The sequence below is a fragment of the Poecilia formosa genome, unplaced genomic scaffold (genome assembly GCF_000485575.1).
Source record: "Poecilia formosa unplaced genomic scaffold, Poecilia_formosa-5.1.2 Scaffold232, whole genome shotgun sequence".
NCBI lineage: Eukaryota > Metazoa > Chordata > Actinopteri > Cyprinodontiformes > Poeciliidae > Poecilia > Poecilia formosa.
This window is the reverse complement of record NW_006800171.1, coordinates 95,226-119,335: the sequence shown is the minus strand read 5'-3', so window position 1 is coordinate 119,335 and position 24,110 is coordinate 95,226. Positions and strand designations below refer to the sequence as shown.

Here is a 24,110-nt window from a genome sequence, read left to right as displayed (position 1 = left end):
CAGTGTTCATGTTTTGTTTTTTCATCCAGACGGCTTCCCGCGCCCCCCCTGCAATGACACGGCGCGCCCCACAGTTTGGGAACCTCTGATTTACGACTTACCTGTTATCCTGCAAGCCTTATTTCCCCTGAAAGAGCCGTCAACATCCCCAAAGTGGTCTTTAAATAGCTACAAGAGGCCAATATCATTAGATAAGCTTTATTGCCTTTCCCAAGAGTAATATTATCAAGCCGCACTAGTGAGACTATAGTGCCAGTGTCCTGCGGTCATTCCCATCCGTGTTCTGAATGCCAAGCCGAGAGCGTTGCCGCCGCCGCCGCAGACAAACCATTAGTCTCAGCAACTCGCAGACAATGTTGGGCCAGCGAGGTGGTGGAGGAGAGGCAGAGCAGACGAAATGAGGACCCAAGAGTGACATCGAACAGCCGATGTGTTTGTTTTCCATCGCAGAGAGGAATCATTGCATAAAAGAGGTAGGCCGACTTTTCTAGGCTAAAAATAAAGAGGAACATGTCGGAACAGATGCAGATGATCGTCTGCCTTTCGCCTCCCCTGCATAAATTTTCTAAGAAACTTAGTTGGAAAACAACAGTTCTTATTTAGGGAAAAATGTCAAAGACAAAAGGTGTGCCATAACCTTGTTGCATGATTGCTCACGCCCTAAAAGCTCACGCCCTTGAAGCATCTTTTGACACCACATTTCAAGAGTTCCTCACATTAGTCAGGTTTAATTTAAGCGATAAAGAAAAGTGAAATTCAGTCAAAAGGTGATTCAACACAGTGTTGGTTGAACATGTTGAACACTTGTGCAATTGGGTTACTGCACTTTATTTATTTCTTTTTTCTCCCAACCAGATTTGTTTGCATTGAATTGTCTTCAGCCCATTTGCGTGGCTTTGTAACAGGGATTTGATCCGTTTTCATATCCACTCTAACTTCCAGGCTCCGGCGCTGCATAATTTCCAGATCTTTCACCACACCTGCCATTGTGTCATGATGCAAAGGCAATACAGACGAATGTGTTGCTTCATTCCAGTTCGACTATTCATAACACAGACGGAGCAAACATTTGTTCGACATTATCACAATTATTTAGAACTGTGCCAGTCTTCTTTTTTTCTTTTCTTTTTTTGCTCTAGATCTTGTTCTCACTCTTGGCTCCGTCGGTGTCTCAAATCTGACAGTAAAAGAAGATTTATGAAAGTTACGTCAAGGCTGCAACGCATGTCAGTCTGGGCAGTCCTTGCCAAATGACAAGTCTGAGAATAGAGATCGGACTCCAGGATTACGTCCACATCCATGCATGCGCGTACATGCATACTCCACGTCCGACACAGAACTCGGCCAAGCAAGCGGATTATAACATTTGGTTCGTTCCCTACTGGAAGACAAGAAGTGCAACACAGCGACAGGAAATAGAATAAGTCAAAATGGCTCACGTAGGGATGAAAACGTTACTTAGCGAGTCTTTTTTTTGCAGCAGACGCTAATCTAAGTTGAGCCTTATCCCCCGTGATTCATCATCATTACCAGCTCCATCTGGTGCTCATCCCTCTGACCGCCTCTTTCCTCCTTCCTGCGTCTGATGCAGGTATTTGTCAGCGGGAGTCGGCCTCCTCTAGGTGGTCGGAGCGTCAGCCAAGCGATCTGTTTTGCACACACAGACACATGTATACACCTGCAGGCTAAGACAGAAGGACCTCACCTATCACTTGTCTGGTCGAAGCTTCAGAATGTTAAAAGTGTTTCTACTCTGTCACTCACTGCTCGCGACCAGATAGCACACAAATACATAAGTCTGTGCGTGCATGTGTGCAGTTGGATTAGTTTACCCCTCGGGGCCAACACAACCTTTGTCTTCCTGCTGTCTTTTTTTTTTTTTTTGTGGGGTAAAGTTGACAGGGGTGTAGGCTGGTGAGGTCAGGGGTCATAGAGTTTAGGTATATCTGCAGAGAGAGCCTTCAGCTGTGGCATAAATGACCATCTCTGATCCGGTGCCTGTTGACACCTTCTAAACACCCGCAGCTTGCGCTCTGGCTGGCGGTGAGGTGCAGTGATTTAGAAGAGCACCTGCTTGGCCGGGTTTAGATCTGGCACGCAATGAGTCAACCTTTCTCGTAATGCTGGAGCTGGAAGTGAGTTTCTGTCAAACAGAAAGGATCCAAGAAGATTAAATGGCAATGAGAAATGGCAAAGCAAGCGAGCAAGTGCCGCATGGATAGGCTGAAAATATGGATGTGTTTTCTGTTCCCGGCAGCACATTTTGTCCAGTTCTCTCCACCGGAGCTTCAGTTTTCTAATGCTGCTGCTGTTTTGTCTCACAAGATAACTGCAAAACATTTAACTTCAAACTTTTCATAAATTGTTGTATAGGTATCCTCAAGCAACCTCTTAATTGTGGTAGATAACATGGTGGACGGTGAACTGGACAGGTTAGGCCTTTTTTTCTGACTCTAGGGTTATGCCTTTCATTTAGACAAAAATAAAAACCTACAGTAGGCCAGTGATGACTTCAGGACTCTTTTGGAGGCTTGCTGTCTGAGTTCAGAGAGTTCAGAGTATTTGTGTGGATGGCCAGGGGTGTCCTAATTGATTGCGCACCACATATTACATTGTTATTTTGCATTTTACAGAAAGTTATGATAATCTCCTTTGGTTGTTGTCGCGCAGTTTCATCAAAAATAATTACATTTAACATCCGTCTGCCCAGATATGTCAGAAAAACAGACGTGTCTTAGATTTTTCCCAGCTATATGATGGCGCTTGACTGTAAAGCATAAAGAATTAGCTGCAAGCGTTTTAAGAAAAATAAAGTCATGCATCCTGATGATAAAGAATTGCAATCATCCACTAGAAAAACCGAATGCACGGACTTGTTTTTTTCTTTTTTTCAGCATCACCTAGCATAAGATATTTGCTGCATAAACAAACGTGTTCGTTTGCGGCGCAGATTTTCTGCTACACGGGGTGTGGAGCCGCTGTGAGGCAAGGGCTTCATATGCATGCGATGGTGCTAGAGTGTTTATCTAACTCCCTGTGTGGGAATTTACAGACACACCTCACGAAGGCACAAACAACGGTGACCTAGAAAAATAGTCGAAATTCCAGCAACATACCAGAGAATCTAGGGGTTTGCGCTGACAATGCAGACTCGAGGCAGAGGTGTGGGAAACAGAGGAGATAGAGGGTCAGGGTCAGCTTGTGTAGGCCTCACAGACGCAGATACCAGTGAGTGATACCAGCTGACACGTTCTGATGCTGACACTAACAGCGATACCGCGGCTACCTGAGTGACACTGATAGATAGCGCAGAGCCATCCCAGACTGCAAGCCAGAAGTGATTCTTATGAATTTTTAGAAAGCAATTCTGACGTCTTCAGACTTCTACTGGTGGGGGGGAACATAAAAAATACATTTGTTTTAAAATCACATGGATTTCAAGCCCTGTGTGGTAAATAAGTCAAAAGCTTCTTCTGTGATGTCTACCTGCACCCAGACTTAATTCACAATTGTGTATTTATTGTTGCTTCAAGTAGACTAAATGGTGTTTATCGCATCACTGGAGCCAGTACACCACTCTCAGTCTCCGAGACTCCTCACCTTTGAAAACACAAACCGACCAAAGATACACACAGACTCACTTGTACGACAGATCTCGAACTCGTCCCACAAACAAACACACTCCATGTGGAATGCGGGAGGCTGTTTTGTTTGTGTTTCGAGGTGCAGCTTTCGCTGGTTTTTATTGCTTCGGAGTATGTATTTGGCATCGTAAAGCCTCGGGAAGGTCCTTATGTCTTCCTGGTTTTTTCACGTACACCCAGGAGTAGTAACTGTTTCCTTTGACTAGGCTTCGCGTTGTAGCAGGCAGCAAGGCTGGACATCATGAGTAAGGACACGGTACAGTAGCCTGAGTCGCTCGGTAAACAGTGGTAAACACAGCGAGCGCTCGGAATGACATGGCCGAATCCCGCGTGGAAAACATTTACACCGAGCTGCCACTGGAACAATATCATTTCAGTTTTGCTATAAAGCACTGTGCTAACTGAAACAACAGAAGGGAACTCATCTGTCCCTCTGTGTGTTCAGAGAGCCTCTCGCTGTCTTTAGAAAATATAATTAAATCGTTGATAGTGGTGCTTTTGTAAAAGTTTAGTTGTGCTCTAAGAGGTTTTAAGACCCAGATCTCATGGATTCAGAATATTTGCAAAAGTAAGTCAACAACTAGCTAAAGTCTGTGTAATTCACTGGAATTGTATGTGAGACACCAGCACAAAATGGTGCATACGTGTGAAGTGGAAGAAAAATGATACACGGAAAGTCGGAAATTTGTTGTCTCCCTTCGCGTTCAGCCCCTTTACTCTGATACCCCTAAATAAATACAGTGTTACAATTCATCTTCAGCAGCCATCTAATTAGTAAACTCGTGTATAATTTAATCATGTATATAGATCCGTTCTGTGAAGGCCTCAGAGATTTCTTTGAGAACGTTACTGAACAAGCAAAATCAGCAACTCTAAGGAACAGATATTAATACAAGAACTGTTAGTCGTGCACATCACAAATATGTCCCTTATACGCAAGTATAATTTGCTACATCTAGGCTGTGTCCGATTGTCCTTCCTGAAAAGAACCGAATCCAGAATCCAGCAATGATGCCAATTCTTTTGATTGTATGGCATTTTCTTTTTTTAAAACTGTGACTGAAAGCAAATACTGCAAACACTACAGAACGCACTGTAAATGTAAACCAACTTAAAATCACAAGATAAAAATGATAAAGTTAGAAAAATAATCTATCTTAGTAACGCAAGGGCTAATTCTTTAAACTACACAGAGAAGATGGCACAACCACGTAAATGACAGAAGTGCAAAACAAACACAAGAGAGAAGAGCTTCGTGGAAAAGGGAAGCGAATGAACTGCAGCGGTGTCCCAATGTCTGAATGAACTGTGGTATTTCAATTACACTGTGTTAAACCGAGCAGTGGAGACACGCATTGTTTTGGCAATAACATTTTGCATCCAAGTTTCTTTCAGTTACTACAGCCAACTTCTGACACTGTTTTGATCCACCTCAGAAGGGAGATTTGCTCCTCTTGTGCAGAGAATGTGGAGGAGGGAGAAGCGTAGGTGTGCTTGCCAGATTGCACATATATGGCGCGAAAGCACTATAAATCACTCATGCGATATGTTTTGCGTGGTTTTAAAGCGCTGTGTTTGTGCAATGTTTATGCTGATTCAAAGATATCCCCCATTCAAATACAGATACTTCAAAGTTAAATGAACATTTCAGGCTACTCAAAGAGAGGTTCTGTCAGCATCTAAGGTGACGTACAGACGATAATTGTCCCAGCACTTAAATAAAACACAGAAGTCTATCTAGAGGGGTGAGCATGATTGGTTTCTCCATATTTTTGGGATCTGGCATTAGATTTCCCAGATCGTTCTTATCTTCTAGGCTGCAGATCAGCGTTCTGTTTTTGTAGATAACGTTCCCTGATTCCGGACTGCGGCTTCCACCTGATCTCTGCCCACTCCAACAGCGGAGCCGAGAATGTGATTAAACATGGTAAACTAAGACGAATACAGTATTTATTCAGGTTGGTACACATCAATAACCATAGAGTGCAAAACTAAAAAGGGTGGAAATATATATTCAGAATGGATTTTGAATGAACTGCGCTCAACTTTAGGAGAAGAGAAAATAGAGATTTAAATCAGACACAATTGTGTCAGTTTCGGAGTATTTTCACTCAGGTTGTTGGATTGTCCAAAAATTCAAATTCTGCCAAACACTTTTATACTCAGCACAGGCGGCTGGACTGTGCCGAGTTGGAAAAAACAAAATACAGACTTTTTGCTTTGTAATTTAAAGTCAACATAATATGAACTACAGAGGACGAGGATAAACTGGGAGATGACTGAGGTAATTTAGAGTCCAACAAAAAGGTCCTAGCTCCCTACAAGGGCTATTCTTAGATAGATTTAAGCCACTTTGTGTCTGACTTGGTCCTGATCCATGCATTGGAAATTCCAGGGGAGGGACACCAACTCCAAAATCCTACCCTGGCTCCCAAAGATGTTCCTTCACCGGAAACCCACTAGAGAGAGAGAGTGGAGGAGAAAGGCAGACCATGACCAAGTGATAACCAAGGTAAACCAAGTGTTGATTAAACAGAATAAAGAACCCAACGCTTACATGAATGATCAACAAAGGCAGCAAATGAATTGAAACGCATGGCAAATAATGTAACACAAGAGGGATCAGGGGCATGGGAACATGGTGGTAAATCAATAGGAGACTCCAGGGAGGAATGGCTGAAAACAGAGACCCGGTGGGACAGAGACAGGGAATGGGTGAGTCTGATTAATTGAAAGTGAAACATCTGTGTGGACACCATGAGGCTATTTGGACACCAGAACGAAGGACATGATGTAAATCAAAACAGCATTCCAGGAAATTATCTTAATGCCAGTTGTGAAGCATTTAGATTGAGGCGATATACTTTGGTAATGCTTTGTTGTAGCTCATTTAACCTACAGTATATTCTACCATGTGTCAGCGGGTACCTGAGAAAAATATGAGACCATAAAAAAACACAACAACGTTAAAAGTGATAGAGAGCTTGACCCTGCAACACAATAACCCCAAACATGAAAGTAAATTCACCATTTACTGTGTAAAAACTGAAAAAAAAAAAGTTGGATAAAATCCCACATTTGATTTGAACTCGCTGAGATGTTGTGAGTTGGCGAACATGCAGGAAACCCCTCAGACATCTGACAGTTGATCCTGACGTGTGACAAACTTTCTCTCTCTAATGCCAAAGACAGTCCAACTGGGGTACGACTAGATTTTAAAGGGTAGCGTGCTCTAATTTGTTGGTCAGCCGGGTTTCCGTTTCATTTCGTTGCATGTAATTTCCTTCCCCAGACATTAAAAACAAGATTAGACGTGAAAATGATTAATTACTTAATTCCGTACCCTAATTTTGTTCACAAATGACATGTAGCACGTAAACAGGACCGTTGCGTGTTTCATGCTGAGGTAAAATGCTGGTGCTTAAGATGATCTTGCTCTCTATGGGCTCTTTCGCTGTTCCGAAGTGACGCTCCCATTTTTATTATTGGCTCGGAGCGCCGCATCTGTCAAGTGTTTGAAATGGGATAGTTTGGACAAGAATAAACATCAGTCTAATGTGTTTATCAGACACCAAAGCACACACCAACAGCTGTTTATCCAACAGAGAACCCGATCACATACAACAACAACAACAGCCAGAGGAACATGCAATGTGATGGAGCCATACACTGAAAGGGTAGGTGATTTTGAAGGTGTTTTTTATTATTATTATTATTGTTTCGCATGTGTGCGCTGGGCGGTTCTGGAGGTATAAGCTGCCGTAGAACGCTTTCCAATTCTCTAATTTAGACTAAAAAGAGTGATGAAGTGAAAGGCATGCTTGAAAGATTTCCCACTTTTTATTTTTTTTAAATTTTTTTTAAATGAACTCAATTCCTCAGTATCAGACGTCTCGCAAAGCTGCATGGAGACTTTGCGCTTCACACAAGAAAGACATCACGTGACCTTCCTTCACATCCTCCATCCACCTCATTTTTCTTTGTTATCTAGTCCTGCTGCTACTTAAGTGAGGTAATATCGACAGTAGTTCACCAAAGGGAAGAAGCAGAGTACAGTTGCAAGCGGTTTTTTGAGAAAGAAGCGCTTTCCAGCTCAAGCAGACGGAAAACGTGAGTCTTTGTCCTCACACAAACTCGGCGAGGAGCTTCAGGGACGTGCCCTGCCAGATTTTATAAGTTACAGCTGTTAGACGTAGCACAAACTCTTTGGTTTCATCATTCTCACTTTCAGCCATCTGCGCGTCCTGCCAAAAATGCAAATATGCACCATAGGCGAGACAAACATGCACCTTTACCATTTGCATCCTGGTCGCCATCTTCCTCCCTTCAGCTCCCCTCTGTACATCCATCACACATCCATCAGTATTTATGCATGTGTGGGTCTAGAGTCACTGTTTCTCTTTTTCTTTGTGTTTTACACTTAGACTTGTGTTTCCTCTTTGTAATTTGGTATTAAGCATTTCTGTTTTCTCTTCACCTATTTGTTTTTTTAATACACATTTTTTGTTATTCCTTACCCAGCCTTTTGGTGAACAAAATTATGTAATCCATTGTGCTAGATTGCATGCTGACCATGTGTCAATTCGTTTGTTTGAGAACTGGTAATTAAGTTAAAGTAGCATGTGAATAGTTGTGTGTCTTTGATGGACTGGTGACCAGTTCCGTGAGAACCTGGCCTGTTCAATGACTGCAGGACAAATGCGCCAACGCAAGCTCCTCCCATCAACTCGGCACCGGACAAAATGGTTACAGTAAATTATTGAGTAGACGTAGGTTAATTTGATCCCAGTTACCGAAAACAAAACAAAAAAATGACTTAAAAAGAGACGTCACTATTGAAACGAGACGTTACAGGGTTGTGAACTGCAGTAGGTGAATATGCGCCATTCATTATTTCTGTACTTTTTTATCTTGTTTTTGACTTGAAACAACAGTTACCTTTTACTTGATAGACTTGATCTGTTTGTTGTGACGACATTAAACAAAATGCTGTTTAACTCTGAGGGATTGTTAACTAAGTCACTTCCAGCAGCAATCTTTGCAACTGTCTGTAATTTCTTATTGCTAACACTACAATGACCTCAAAATATCCTGGTATGGCGTCCCCTACAAGATGCTGCCCTGGGTGGTTGCCCAAGTCCCCCGTATCAGAAACCGCCACTTCTTGGACTGATGTTAAGACATAGGAGTTGGAGCTGTGCACCACTTTTTCCCTGCTTGACTATTTCTAAGACTCTCCTTCGGTGTGAGAAAGGTGAGTGGAGTTTGACCACTTCACTAGTGTCTGGACTCAGACGTGAGTGAGATGCAAGAGGCACCTGGCTCGCGATTGGACGAGACAAGTCCACTTCACCGAACTCAATGGGACACTTCAGTACACGCGAGCTGTCTGGTGGCCTATCTTGGCTGAAAGATAACGCAACAAAACTGCGTTTGATGCAGACGCACTAATCTAAGTCGGTCGTCTCCACGCTAAGTACGACCATTTAGACCTGAGATACTGTATTCAGCAACAGGACATCGTTCCGGTGCATGTTTGTGTTGTGTGTGCAGTGGCTGCACTAGCAGCGACAGAGACGGATGAGGTGTCTGAGAGGGACAGATGGCCTTATAACCAGCCTCCACTCACTCATTGACTGAGATAAAGTGCAGCATTCACTCACACACCTCCGCATGGACACACACACACACACACACACTATCAAAGATCGTCTTACCAGTTTTGCAAAAGAAACGTGAACGAAAAGGCCGGAGTTAAAATTCACACATGCGTCAACATTCTCAAACAAAAACAGGACAAAAAAAAAAGGATGGCATTTACTGTATTCAAATTGCAAAAGTAAAACATTACCTCTCCCCGATATTGTCGCCACAATGGACTTTCTGACTTTCACCAGAGAATTGCTCTCAGTTACGGTGAGCTTTTGCTCCCAGGTCTCAGTGTTTCCGGATGACCTCAGTGGCCCGGGCAGCCTGTCTATTAAAGAGTCGGGGCTATTAGACCATCAGAAAGTGGGAGCATCCCCTCTTGCTATGGTGATAAGATCAAGGCATTCCGACAGCCAAAGCGGTCATTACCCTGTGCTTTAGCCCGTAATGCGCCTCCATTTAAACACCCCGTTTCCATGGTGCAGCAGCTGTGGCCGTTTAAGCCATTTATTGGTCCCTGCGGATCGCCAACACACATGGACAAAAAACACACAAACACATGGATGTGTCTTTAAATGAATATGCACATATGTACATTGCCATCAAAGCGACACAAGCTGGGCGACACAGGGTGTTCGTGTGGGGTCTGAGGTTGTGCCTGAGTCCCATTAGATACAGTAAGAAAATCTTACTGAGTTAGCCAGTGGACAGAGTTTAGCTTTAACCTCAGATGTGGTCAAACACATCAACAGAAAGACAGAAACACACACAAACAGATCCACACACAGCGTAAGCAAACACCTCCGCTTGTTCGGAAGATTTTCTGTCAAACAAACCTAGGCCGAGGAGTTTTGAAGCCACACTTGGCCAGGAAGACTTATTCTGTCTACTTAGGTTCTATAAAATTACATTTGTGCTCATTTCACTTTATTTTTAATCTTCACGTCTGTAGTTTATTAGGTTTTATGACCTACGCTTTATTTGATCCTACCTATTTCTCGTTTTCGATGCAACTCCTGTTTGTTTAAAAAGTGTTATGTAAATAAAGTTGACATCAACATTTATCCTTGAACATAAATCATGTTATTTATCATTGACATATCATTTATTAGTAGTGATTTAGAGCTATGTCACCAGTGTTCAACCCATTATTTTATTGTTTTGGAGATTAGACTCACGGTGCTGATAAAAATGTTTAATCTACTGAGCAGATGCATGAAAGTTTTGGCTCTATTGGGTCTTAAAGAGGAGCCATAAAAAGGGTATAAAACCAGAGTGTCCAAACTTATGTATGCATCCTAATTGTTGAAGCTTTTTCTACGTAGTTAACATTTTTCCCCGTTCATGCTTGTTTTCAATTGATTTGCACAATATATGGGTTTCATGACAGGTGAAACAAAGTTTGAAATCAATTACTATTCTAAACTAATGTCTTAAATCACAAGACAACTTGACAATTTGAAAGGAGTGAGTACATTTTTAATATTCACTTCAAATAACATATCTTATATATCTGCTTTAAAAACTAATGCTGAGCTTAAATGTTTCAAATGTTGGCATAAAAACAACATTTTAGTGGTTATTTTTCACTATTTCCGGAATGAACAAAGGACAAAATGTTACCGTTTGAGAGCAAATCAAACCAACATTTTTTTTGAGGTAGAGTTCAAAAACTTCAACTTGAAGTTAGTTGCCTTATAAGTAAAAATTTGTTTTCTGTCTTATACAAACAAATTTGAGCATTCATGACGTTATAAAATATGCCATAAATTGATTTAACTTTGGATAGAATACACCTATGATGTTGTAAAAACATTTATATTACATACGGCATAACTGCTGTTTAGGAGAACAATCAAGATTTTATGATCTCTGAAAAACTGGTATAAATGATAACTAGAGCCTCCAACCTTTCTGTTGTCACAGCACAAAACAAGAAACTTCATCTGACAAAGAAGACTCTCAGCACAGTGTGAGCATAGACACAGGAATTGCCTCACAAATCAGCAACAGGTTGCTTATTTTACAGTTTGTTGAACTTGTTTTATTTATAAGAGGAGGGGGACGTTAGGGGCTAGAAAACAAGCAGGGCCTGCTTCTTCTGCACACGCTGAGGAAAAATGAGTCTGTGTTTCCCTCTGGTGGAGAAATAGAAAACAAACACAAGTCAAACTGCAGTCTTTAATTGCTGAGGAAATCTTGTGCCGAAGATGTTTTTTTGAAACATACCAGACGCAATGAAAGTTTTAGCTTCATTTTTTAGCTTCTCAAAATGTATAGACTTAATATACTGACATGAATGAAAGTAATAAGACAGAGTATTAGGGCCATTAAAAGTAGACAAAAAAGAAAGAGTACATTTCTGTTAAGAAACTCAGAAAATTTGGTATTAATCTGAAAACTTTTCTAGAAAAAACCCCAGACATTTCTGAGCTTCAAAAGTCAAAAATATGCAAGAAAAAACTCTGAAATTTTGAGATAAATCCCTAATATCTGAGTTAGAAATACTTAATCTCTATTCAGTGACATATTGTAATATGTAAAAATCTCTTTTTAAACTGTGTTGACTGGTTTCTATAATGATGTTTTACTTTCTTTACCCACCAGATATTTGACTTGGTCTTACTGAAATAAAGCAAAGGGTGATTAATTTGCTCTCTATTGTAACCATCAGGCCCAAGATGGGGTTTTGCAATAGATTCTGATTGTTTTTCTTTCAAATAACCCAAAGTCGTGTCATGTTCAGGAGCTGATTGATTCGTTGCACCACTTGTTTCTGAATCACATCAGAGTTCCTGACAATAACCCAACTATACCGCAAACTTTGTTACTATCACATATAGATGTACATTCAGAGTATTTGTCAGCATTATGCAGCTATTGTCTTTTTTGTAAAAGTAGTTTATAAGAACAAAAATTGGTTATTTGCCTTGGCTGGAATTATACAGCATTAAATAAATGTGAAATCGGTGCAGTAAGATTAATTCACTAAATCTATTTCTGCATAAACTGTTGCCACAAAAGTTGGACTCACTTGGTTTTCAGTCTTATGCCCATTTTTATCCTTATCATTATTTATTGGGTTTAGAAGAGACTAATCAACAGTTTTTTTTCTTATAAGAGAGATATACACTTTACATATTTCATATTTTACCCCAACTTGAGAAATTTATTTTTTGAAAACAAAACCTTTTGGTCACTGGGTAACACTCCAGACGTTTTTCTTACTGGCCCAAGTGAGGTCCTCCTGACTCATCCCTGATTCATGAGCTGAAGTCCATATCTGTGTGTTAGTTATTAAAGCAATAACTCCTGATCTCTAAATCTCCAAACTCTTTAACTGGCTTTGATTCACAGTCCTTTCAACGTTCTTGTGATCTCTGCTGCTTGTGCAAGTTTTCCATACAGGTTTTCCTTCCAGTCAACTTTCCCGTGATCTTTTCAACCAGTCAACCCGGCTCCTTGTGGAGAGTGTCAATGACTGTACTAAATCACGTGAATAGCAATCAGCTGCTTTTCACGTGATAATGTGAAATTATATATTCTATTTTTTATTTGTGTTATGTAAAGTTAAAATATTCAGAGAAACTGAATTTTGGATTTTTAAAACGCCTCATAAGTCAATTGACATCAACGAATCTCCAAGATGTATCTATCTATGGATACACATTCGATAGATAGATTAGATTCTAGTTGCTGACGTGGTCACGGGCGTTTAACTTATTGCTTTATGTATGGTATCCGACTTTACAGTGCTGTTTACAAAGTTAGGTTTCGTTTCTTCGCACTGGACAGTGTTTGGGTGTGCCTGTTGTAACATGAGGCCTCGCCCTGTTCTTTAATAGTCGTTTTGTTCCGTCAGACTCACCCGGACACCGCCCGTGTGGAGTGCCAATGAACAACAGAGCGAACGAACCTCTCTGGGTTTTCCTCCAGGTTGCAATTCTATGAATTCATCTACATCCGTATACAGAGAGACTCAGTGGACCTACTTGACTTATTTTGTGTTAGCTTGATCAGCCATCATGGTTAAAATGAGCTTACGCGCACTTTGCCAAATCGGACTGGACTTTTTCGAGTTTCTAAACGAGACCGAACGAACGTCCATCACGGACCGGCTCCAGCTGAGAGACATTTATAACAACGAGTTCAGGAGAAGGTGAGCACATAAACCCATACACACATACGCGCTACTAATTCACGGAGAGTAGACATTTACTTTGTTTTTATTTTATTTATTTATTTGTTCCGTTGTAGAACCCCAGGAACCAAAGACCCAAACTTTGGTTCAGTGCTTCACGCTCTCAAAGTGTGTAATAAAATAACCAGACGGAAAGACAACATACGCTTCACACCAGCGGTTCGTAAATTTGTCTGTTGGCATGTATGCCTTTTTTTCTTTTTCTCTCTTTTTCTTTTTTTGCCAAGTTGAAAATAAAATATTTAAAGACGTTTAATTTTAAATTTACAAACTTAATGGTTTCATAGTAGTGCGAGGTTGAGGCCAAAAGTTCCACACTAATTTGTTAGCGTAACAGTAGACTTAGAGAGTTCTATTTGGATCTGTCTATGTAAGAACTATGACATTTACAACATAAGAATAACAATACTAAAAAACAAATACCATGCTTAGATTAAAAAGTAAAGTACTGCAGAGTACTTTACTTTTTAGTTAGAAAATTAGCTGATCCAACTGATTTAGAAATGAAAAATGTACAAGATGTGCATAGAAACAGCAGCAGACTATTTACAAAGAAAGAGAAACTTATTTGAAGGGGGTTGAATAAGACTGTCGTGACACTGTCATAAACATAACATAGCACCTGTCATGAACATCACTAAGTCTTCATGAATATTTATGACTGCTGTCATAAAGTGTCATTCGGTAAATTATGACACTTTTAATACAAAGTTGACATTATTCAAAATGTCTTTGTTATGACAACTTGACATTAACCAAGAAATCATTACTGTTTAAACTTTACCTTTAATAACATAAAGTTACCTAATTTTTAAAGTGCAATCAGTAATACTTTTATAACAAATTTATATCAGCAATGATTTCTTGGTTAATGTCAAGTTGTCGTAACAAAGACATTTTGAATAATGCCAACTTTGTATTAAAAGTGTCATAATTTACCGAATGACGCTTTATGACAACAGTCATAAATATTCATGAAGGCTTATTGATGTTCATGACAGGTGTTATGTCATGTTTATGACAGTGTCATGTCAGTCTTATTCAACCCCCTTCAAATAAAGTGTTACCGAAACTTTTGTGCAAACAGGGTTTTACAAATAACAACAGAAATTGTATTGAAATTAGAAAAGGCTATAAATTCTTACCCGTGCTGGGAGGAAGGGTCTGCAGTGAAGCTCCTCTGTACACCTTGTCTAACTGCTTCCTCACAGCAATTAAATAAGCTGCTGCTTCAACAAACGGCACCAAAGAAGATGGCTCAAAAAATGCCATCATTTATTTATTTATTTATTTATTTGTTTGTTTATTTATTTATTTATTTATTTTTTACATATAAAAAGTTTTCTTTTTATTGGTCTAATATAATAAGAGAGCAATGCTGTATTTAGGGTATTCACTTTACAGACTGCAGCATATTTTACTTGAAGATGTAAAAATCTCTAAATGTAAAGCCAGCATCCAACCAGAACCAGTGTTTCATTGCCTCTCACGTAGGTAATCTGTGTCTCTTTGTTACCATAAAAGAAAACAAAAGAACAACAGTTGACTAAATCTCTGCAGGTCAGAGATCAGTACCTGGACCAGTGGCATACACCCAGGCACACACCCAGGACCCATCAGGCTCAACCCAACCGGAGGGCGAGCCTTGAGCCCGGACCTGACTCCAGCTCTGCAGACGATGCAGAGACTGGAGTCAGAGCTCGGAGAAAACTGGCCAGCAATCTGATGAGCAAACTGAGAGTGGACGGGTAACTGGACAAAGTTCTCTTCTTGCATTCTTGTGAATGTTTCTTTTCTTTTTTTCTGCTTCCTTTTTAATACTTTCCATATCTCAGTCCTCACAAATCCTTTTACTACTTTGCTTGGCAGAGTAGTAAAACTGTATCTAAACGAGGACACAAAGTAAAATGAAATCCCTGCTGTCAGAGCAGACATCCTTACTAAACTCTGACTAATCTAGCGAACACCCTGCTGTCTCTTGTACAGTTATTTTCTAACCTTTGCTCGTTTTGGATCCTCAGATATCTCGCCATGTTGATCACTGATAAACATGGAATCAGTATCACTGCAGACTCTCCTTTCGAGAATGGCAAACTTGTCCTGTGTGTACAAAACACATTGGAGGTATGAATGCTTCTTGACATCTGTCCTTGTCTGGCTGGCATCTAATCTATTGACATTTCATAACTCCAAAGCCCTTTGATTTTATTTATTTATTTTTATTGTTTTACTAGTATGTGGTCAAGCTGAATGTGAAAAACACTGGACCTCAGTCTGTGTATTTCACCTACTATACTCCGCTGCACTGGCTTCGGTACCTTAGTCTGTCTGATGAAAAGAGCGTAACCAAGCGGAGTCCCCTGTTTCTGAATCCAGGTGAGGTTTTCAAACAAGTTTATTTTTATTTACATAGATGATTAAAAAAAACAAAAAAAACATAAAGGGTGTAACAAAACCGGTTACCTATTTTGCTCTATTCTCAGGTGACAGCTATGAAATCGAGGTCCGCTTCCGCTGTGAACTGGTCGGATTTTTTCCGGCTACGCTGGCATTTGAATTCAAACCAGATCTGGAGCCCGCCACCGCTGCTTTCCACATCGTGCGCATCATCGAGGCCCGGTGCATAACTTCGTTAGGACTGGAGCTCGCTCCCGTGGCTCCCTACAAGCCTCGCTCCCTCCCAGCGTTCACCCCTGACCTTATATACAGGATCATTGACGGGCAGCCACCAGAGGGGTACGAACCTTTACCCAGCTCATTCTTACTAAATATATATTTATGCGAATGCCGAAAAATTGATAAATGTACTTATTTTTTAAAGATATCAAAATATTTTATAAAAGTTAGGTTGAAGAAGAAGACATTATTGGGAACTATTGCTTGGATTAGCCACTCTTGAGTTGAGGATGTGTAAGAAACCTTAAATAAATAAAAAAATCAACTTGTGTTTGTATTTTGTGAGAAAATAACAGCATGATTGCATTATGTCTGCACATTTCAGCATGAGGTCAAAAGTGGAGAGTTTTAATAAGGATTGTGATTATTATGAAAATGTATATGTTGATTTATGTTGTACCTGAAATGTAGAGAGAGAAAAAATCCTGACAGAATTGAATCACCGTGGATCCACACTGACTACGATGCAGCAAATGCTCTTTTTTTTTAAGAAACCATTTCTGCTTTGCTCCCAACTTTACCAAATTGTGTCTGTTTTTTTTTTTCTTTGTTCCCCTAACAGGCTCTCTGATATGCGGCTGCAATACGTGGTTAAGTTAAAACAGTATTGTATTCCACCGTACTTGAACCAGCTCATCACTCAGCTGAAGGACCGCTATCTCTACAGTGACAAAAAGTAAATACGCACGAGATTGAGCACTAAAAAAAGTAAACAAAGATATTGGTTAAAATATGTCCAACCATTTATTTTTTATTTTTTTATTTGAAGGAAGCTCTTGGAGAGTCCTTTGAGTTGGGAGAATTACACCGAGAAGTTCCAGACGCTGCTGTACCTGGAGGAACGTCAGATGGAGTTCGACATCAGGAGATACAACATTCCAAACGAAGACACAGAGTTCGCTCAGCTAAAAAGAGACACACACAACCCAAGACTTCTTGTTCTGGAGGTATAACTGCAATCCAGTTGCTGGGATCAGATATAATAGAAAATTGTATTGCCTCTGAAGTAAAGGGTTGACCTTTGTACTTTTGAGCTTCCGACATCTGCCAGTCTTGGCCAGGATTCTCTTGCAAAAGAGATTTTTAATCTCAATGAGATTGTCCAGGTGAAATAAAGGTTAACAAAAAAACGATCATGGTCCTGACTGGTGTTATGTCATGTTTAAGACAGTGTCGTCATGTCAGTTTTTAAATAAAGTGTTACCGAAAATGTTAGCCTTGTTAAATCAACAGCATTGTCCAGAAACCTTATGTTGCTACTTAAATGAACTAACTTTATTCTCTTAGTCAACTTTAGTTTAATTCAATAAAATCAGTGAAATGTGACTTTTTGTTCTCCTCCCAGGTGCCCGGTGTCTCTGAGAACCGCCCCTCTGTGCTGCGGGGGGATTCGCTGCTGGTGTACCCCCAGGGAGAAAAGGAAGTGAAGTACCGAGGTTATGTGCACAGCGTGCAGCTGGACAGCGTCAGACTGGGCTTCTCCCCGGAGTAAGACTGAGACGCTCAGTAACAAAGACAGAGACGAGCAGTAGTCCACGACTCTGACCGAGCTTCCTCTCTCTGTTTCATCGCAGGTTGCTGAATCGATACATGAACGGCAAAGACTTCAGCTTGATTGAAGGGATAAAGTTCAACGTTGAGTTCACCTTCAACCGCCTGACTGTGCGTCTCCAGCACAGAGCTGCAGAATTCGCAAGGACCCACAAACTGAGCAGTGTGCTGTTTCCTGCTGCACCCCCGATGCCACGCGAGAAACCCGACCTCCCCACACTCAAGTAAGCATCTCTATATGTATAACTCTCTTTTTTCCTCCCCTTAGTTTGCACAAAAGACACACGTTTCAGCTCAAGCACGCTGTGAACTTAAAGTTCAGCCTCAATGATGTTACACTAAATAAAAGATAAGTGGGGACAGACACTATGGAGGCATTTTAAAGGATACCTCCTTCATGATACTGCTCAACCAGTATCATCAGAATAGTCTCAACAAAGACAGTGTTGACGCGGGCTAAGCATTTCTACAATAACAATCAGGGGTCTCCTTGAACACAACTCGTGTCGGGCATGGGAGAATGTCTGTTCCTCAAGGTAAGAATCAGTCTGCTTGTGCTCACTGTGAGAGAGGAGGTCAAAAACAGACTGTGTGGGTGAGGTCAAGCTGCTGGTACTGCACTATGGACACAATTCCTTCCCTTTTTCTGTTTCCCCGACAGGCTGTTTGATTATCAGCTGGAGAAAAACCCAGAGCAGTATCAAGCTGTGCAGCACATTGTTGCCGGTTCATCCAGACCTGCGCCATATCTTGTATTTGGCCCACCAGGAACAGGTGAAACAAACAAGTAGAAATGTGTTTGTGTAATTCATTTCTATGTTGTGATTTAAAAACAAACAAAAAAGATTGAAATTACAGCAGTTGTCATTTCTGCTGACTCTCCACATGTTGAAATGTTTAAGGGTAATGATCTTTATGCTATACTAAGAAAAGATTCTGCATATAATGATGCAAGTTTCTTCCATACATAATGGAAATAATGCATATAAAAGACCTTCATGACACTTGCCTGTATACTCCCAATATTGTATTGCAGGAATCATGTTATGTTAACTGAATACAATTAGGGTAAAGCAGAAACAAAACGGTGTGAAACGTAAAAAGATGTGAAAACCTGAAGTTACTATTCTGCCCCTGCTTCATTTCAGCAGACTGAGGCATTGCAGCTTCGGTATGTACTTTTACTCTTTTTTTTTTTTAAATATCATTTTGAATTTCACGGCCTGTTAAGGTAAAACCGTCACTTTGGTGGAGGCCATCAAGCAGATCGAGAAGACCCAGACGTTCTGCCACATCCTGGCCTGCGCTCCCTCCAACAGCGCCGCTGATCTGTTGTGCAGCAAGATTCGCGAGCATGTAGACGAGCACAAAGTCTACCGAGTGTACGCCAGCAGCCGGGACCCAAAACTCGTCCCTGAGCACCTGAAGGTCAGCGCTGACTGTCAGTTCAGCTCACTCACTTATTTTTGTTGAACATCTCATTCTTGGCCAAAAATCAACGTTTAGAATCATTCCTGCAGCTTCTGTTTGGGACAATGCACTTGTTCTGTCTTACTGTTGTCATACTGTTGACGCCTCTGCATTCATATATGTTTGTGGTTGTGTTGCTCCACAGGGATGCTCCAACCTCCTAGGGGATTCTTATATTTTTCCTGCAAAAGAGGAGCTGATGGAGTTTAGAATAATTGTCACCACCCTGCTAACTGCTGGAAGGTAGAGAATGACTTTCAGAACTAAATAGTTTTGCTAATCTTCACTTTTTCTGCCTATATTCTAACCAAAAGTCACCAACATTTAACGTCACAAATGGATTTCGACAATGTGATTTTCTGCCTGTTTCAATGTTGCAGGTTTGTGTCGGGCGACATTCCTCCTGGACATTTCACTCACATTTTTGTGGACGAGGCTGGACACGCCGTGGAGACGGAGTGTTTGGTCCCCCTGGCAGGTAACAGAGAACAGTCTGGAGCTTTTTCTTTAACGGGATTTAGTTTTATTGATGTTTTTTTTAACATGTTTTGCTTTTTTTTTTTCTATGTCACATAGGATTGCTAAACACTGAGACTGGACAGCTTGTCCTAGCTGGAGACCCCAAGCAGCTTGGACCCATCCTCAGGTCTCCTTTTGCTCTGAAATACGAAATGGGTAAGAAGTGGAGATGGACTGATCGGAGATTTTGTGGTCAATATCCAATCTCTGATTATGTAAAGCCCTGACTTAATAATACCAATTTCTCTTAAAAACTAAATGCTTTTTTAAAATACTTTCTTCCCATATTGAAATCTAACATTCTTAACAAAATGTATAAAGCGAAAAAAAAAAAAAGTATCTTTCAAAACTTGCCAAAAGTTACAGAGCTTCGAACTTGTTTATTGTATTTATTATTTATTGCATTTGCACAAATGTAGAAGTTAGCATTTTGCTTCAAAATCTATTTGAACTTTGGATTATTTAAATTAAGAAAATACACACCTTTTAAATTGTATGACAAATTTAGAAAATACAACATTTCGTAACAAAGACAACTGACAGAGACTCTGCATCATCTTATATTAGGGATTAACAAAGTTATCAAAATCAATGCTGCACATGTCAGGCATCAGTAGACCTGTACCTTAACTAGGACACTTCCAAAAGATTGCCGAAAGGATGAAGCTGAGCAATTTTGGTGTAATATGTTCAGCATCCTGTCATAAGTTTGATCTCTCACAACATTCAAAAGTAGCAATCTGAAGAAACAGCCGGCATGCTAGTGAGTTCACCAGTTATTTCTGGTTCCAGTAACCACTTAATTTATTCAGCATCTCCTGTAGAAACAGCCGGGTTGTTTTTTTTTTGTTTTTTGTTTTTTAAGCGACATTTCAGACGACTGTCACTCTAAAATAAAGCTTACTTTGAAATGTATTGTTTGAAATACTGTGCCGTCTGCAGAGATGTCCCTCTTGGAGCGCTTGATGACCAATTTCCCTCTTTACCGGAAGAATGACGGCGTCTACAACAACTGCTACGTGACCAAGCTGCTGCGCAACTACAGGTGAGTGAGAACGCGACGCTCAATGTGGCGGAAAGAATCTGCCCGGGTTTTCAGAAGACACTTTCTAATGCGTCTCTTCCAGGTCGCATCCTGCCATCCTCAAGATTCCCAATGAGCTCTTCTACGAAGGAGAGCTGCAGGCGTGTGCCGAGGAGTATTCGCGCAACTTCTACTGCAGATGGGAATACCTTCCAAAGCCGGTATTTACTCACACAGAGCGAAGTGCACTTAGAAGCAGCTGAATTAGAAATCAAACTTTTCTGCCAGACGTCACAAAGTTGTTGCCTGACTTTGCGATTTCATGATGCTGTCGCTCAAGAAAGTTGCTTTTCTGTTGCTGCGTTTAACTTGAATTCTTGTATTGCGGTCTCGGGACCGGTGAAAATGTTTGTTTCTGACTTCTGACTGGGTAGAATAGAAATAGATATTAAATAATAAATATATATGGTAACAATTTTGTTAATAGGCAAGTTGAATACCAGTAACTCCCCCCCCCCAAAAAAAATTCACTAAATGTATCAAACTATTACTCTTTTAATTCTTAGTCTGAAAACATATCAAGATAGCATGTTCATCATTCACTTCATTTTGAATTTAGAGAAAAGAGAGGGACTTACAGATGAAGAAAAATATTCATTTTGGTATACTATCACAAAAATCTGCTGAAGAGAAATGTTTTACTCCATGTCCCACACATTCACAGCTGGGTGGTACTACGCTGGTATTTGACAAGGACTCAAACCTCAGAGTTTTAGCAGAGCGACATCATACAAGGACACTCAAACCTCTAAAATAGCCATTTTAAAATTCACCTACGTTTCTGTAGTTTTCGGGTTGTCCAGTCGGATCTTGTCACTCCGCCGTTGGCAGACAAAGTCGGACATGTGTCGCTGGCCCAGCGAAGAATTTTGCTTCCTGGGTCTTTCTTTCCAGGTCTCCAGTTGACTCTGGCCGTGCACGGATTCAGCGCGTCTTCCTCTGCCTGACAGCGGGGGGTTGAGAGATCAAACTAAAAATCACAATAATACTGATTAACATTAGACTGAATATGAAATAAAGTAATAACAAAATGATAATACCAAAAATCTCTATCACTACCGTTTATGGACACAGCTGATGCTAAAGCTCACCTCTCCCTCATAAGAGAAGATAGAAAATGTGAGATAAAAAAAAAAGACATGAATATTGATACTGTCATCAGAAGTAGTATTTCGATTACGTGTCCTCCTTGCACTTTACAGACTAAGTTAGATTCAAACTACCTCTATCAAGATGAAAACTAGCTCAAAAAGAATATAATAAAAGGTTTGTTTTGCTTGGATTGATGCAGATGGACTTATGAATCAAACGTTTGTGGTAAAATAGAAAGTTCCTTCCTACCAAAATACCGTATTTCACTGACTGAAGTGTTTTCATTTAGAAGCTATGTGGAAACTGAGCTTTCTGTAATCTTGGTTTCCAGCAGGGATTCAGGTTATTTTAACAGTGTTCTTCTGTGTATCTTTCAGGGCTTCCCAGTGATTTTTCATGGGGTTGCTGGTCTTGATGCTCGTGAATCCACCAGCCCTTCGTTCTTCAATGTTGCAGAAGTGGAGGTGTTAATGGACTACGTGAGAAAACTCCTGCAGTCGCAAGGGAAGAAAGGAGTGGCTAAAATTGCTCCCAAAGACATAGGCATCATCGCCCCCTACAGGAAGCAGGTGTGAATTGTTTCCAAAGACAATCGATGATGACCGCTTGATTTCTAGAACATAAATGGCCGTTCTAAAATGAACGCCTGTCCGGCGTTGTAAACACTGAATCGTACTGCTGTTTTATTTCTTTGTATAACACAGGTTCAGAAAATCCGACAAGCCTTGGATAAAGTTGGGAAGGACTTAAAATGTAAAGACATGAGCAATCTGAAGGTAACAATTTTACCCTCTACGATGTGAGGAGATTATGGGGGAACAGGAGCTTTAAAAGTTTACAGTACTGAGTTTATAAAAGGGGGGGTAAAGTTCCAGGAGGCATCCTGACCGGACACCAGAGCCACCTTAACTGGCTGCTTTTGATGCAGAGCGGCTACAAAAGCACATAAGAGAATAATTTCTATTCAAAGCAGCTATCGATCCAGTCAGTGATGCTGGATTGCTGTTAGTTTAAATTGTGTGTGTGTGTGTGTGTGTGTGTCAGGTTGGTTCAGTGGAGGAGTTCCAAGGCCAGGAGAGGAGAGTAATCCTGGTTTCCGCCGTTAGAAGCAGCGCCAACTACATGGACTTTGACAAAAAGTTCAACCTGGGCTTCATCAAGAATGAGAAGGTAACTAAAACACACACACACACACACACACACACGAGGCGCGCTCGCCTCAAATGTCCACACGTCGTCCTGACTCTTTGTTTGTCCAGAGGTTCAACGTGGCCGTGACTCGAGCCAAAGCTCTGCTGATCGTGGTGGGAAACCCCCTAATGTTGAGCGCAGACCCTAACTGGGCCAGGTACGTCTCTCGGTCTCACATTACAGAAGCTAAATCATAGATTATATTGAATAAAATTAATTTAGCTTTCTTTTTTTTCCTGTCTCTTCTCCGCAGCTTCATCGAGTACTGCAAAGAAGAGGGAGGCTACAGCGGTTTCTCGCATGCTGAGGAAGACGAGGAGATGATCGTGGCCAAACTGTCTGAGCTCTACATCAGCATCGAGGCTGAAAGTAAAACACGTTTCATCTGTCTTTTTAAATTAAATTAAATAAGGAGCTGTGTTATTATTTAAACATTGCTTCTGAACGTTTCTCCATCCCAGTAATCTCACTCTCAGTTGAGACTACTGAGAGTGTTGTTCAACAGCAACTGGACCCCGAGTGGAGGAATGACATGTGAGCAGCAGAGAGAGGAAGAGAGACAGAGGGCAACTACCTGGGAAACTTGAAGAGCATCAATGCATTACAAATGTCCGAGATAAAAATTACTGTTCAATATTAATGATCAGAAACAATGTCAGCATTCAAGTGATATTATCCAGAAGCATATTTTGAAGATCAACATTTAGCCAAAGACCAGAGGACAGAGGAATTGTACCAATAAGAGCTCAACTGCTAACCACTGCAAACATTAGCTTCCGATTACAACATCATGACGACGACTAAAGAGTTACATGAAATTCAGGGACGTTCTACTCAGGTTTGATCTGTTTAACTTAATCACTGCTTTTTTTTTTTTTAAAAATTGAGAAAATACTTTTTGTTGAATCACTGTTGAACTGCTTTGTTTAAAAACCTATATTTGCTAAATTAACTTGAACCACTGTCTTTAATAAAAAGTACTGTGAAACATGAAATTGCTCACCAAGTTCTTGCGGCCATGCAAAGAAACTGG

General features: G+C 40.6%; 1 protein-coding gene across 2 annotated transcripts; it reads left to right on the top strand.

Moving 5' to 3' along the window:
- Window positions 1-210: 210 nt before the first annotated feature.
- Window positions 211-24,072, top strand: LOC103149605 (putative helicase mov-10-B.1). Of its 2 annotated transcripts, none has more exons than XM_007568843.2 (26): window positions 211-473; window positions 6,040-6,156; window positions 7,250-7,321; window positions 13,156-13,452; window positions 13,551-13,653; window positions 15,055-15,242; window positions 15,516-15,618; window positions 15,729-15,870; window positions 15,978-16,230; window positions 16,733-16,846; window positions 16,940-17,117; window positions 17,516-17,658; window positions 17,745-17,945; window positions 18,383-18,495; window positions 18,953-19,149; window positions 19,337-19,434; window positions 19,572-19,669; window positions 19,768-19,866; window positions 20,653-20,755; window positions 20,838-20,955; window positions 22,264-22,455; window positions 22,591-22,662; window positions 22,931-23,056; window positions 23,146-23,234; window positions 23,331-23,446; window positions 23,539-24,072. In XM_007568843.2, the coding sequence occupies exons 4-26, from the start codon at window positions 13,319-13,321 to the stop codon at window positions 23,613-23,615; spliced, it is 3,057 nt and encodes a 1,018-aa protein (XP_007568905.1). In that variant the 5' UTR covers window positions 211-473; window positions 6,040-6,156; window positions 7,250-7,321; window positions 13,156-13,318; the 3' UTR covers window positions 23,616-24,072. The 2 variants fall into 2 exon arrangements, with proteins under 2 accessions (XP_007568905.1, XP_016535601.1); XM_016680115.1 differs by having other exon boundaries at window positions 212-473; window positions 23,554-24,072.
- The last annotated feature ends 38 nt before the right edge of the window (window positions 24,073-24,110 follow it).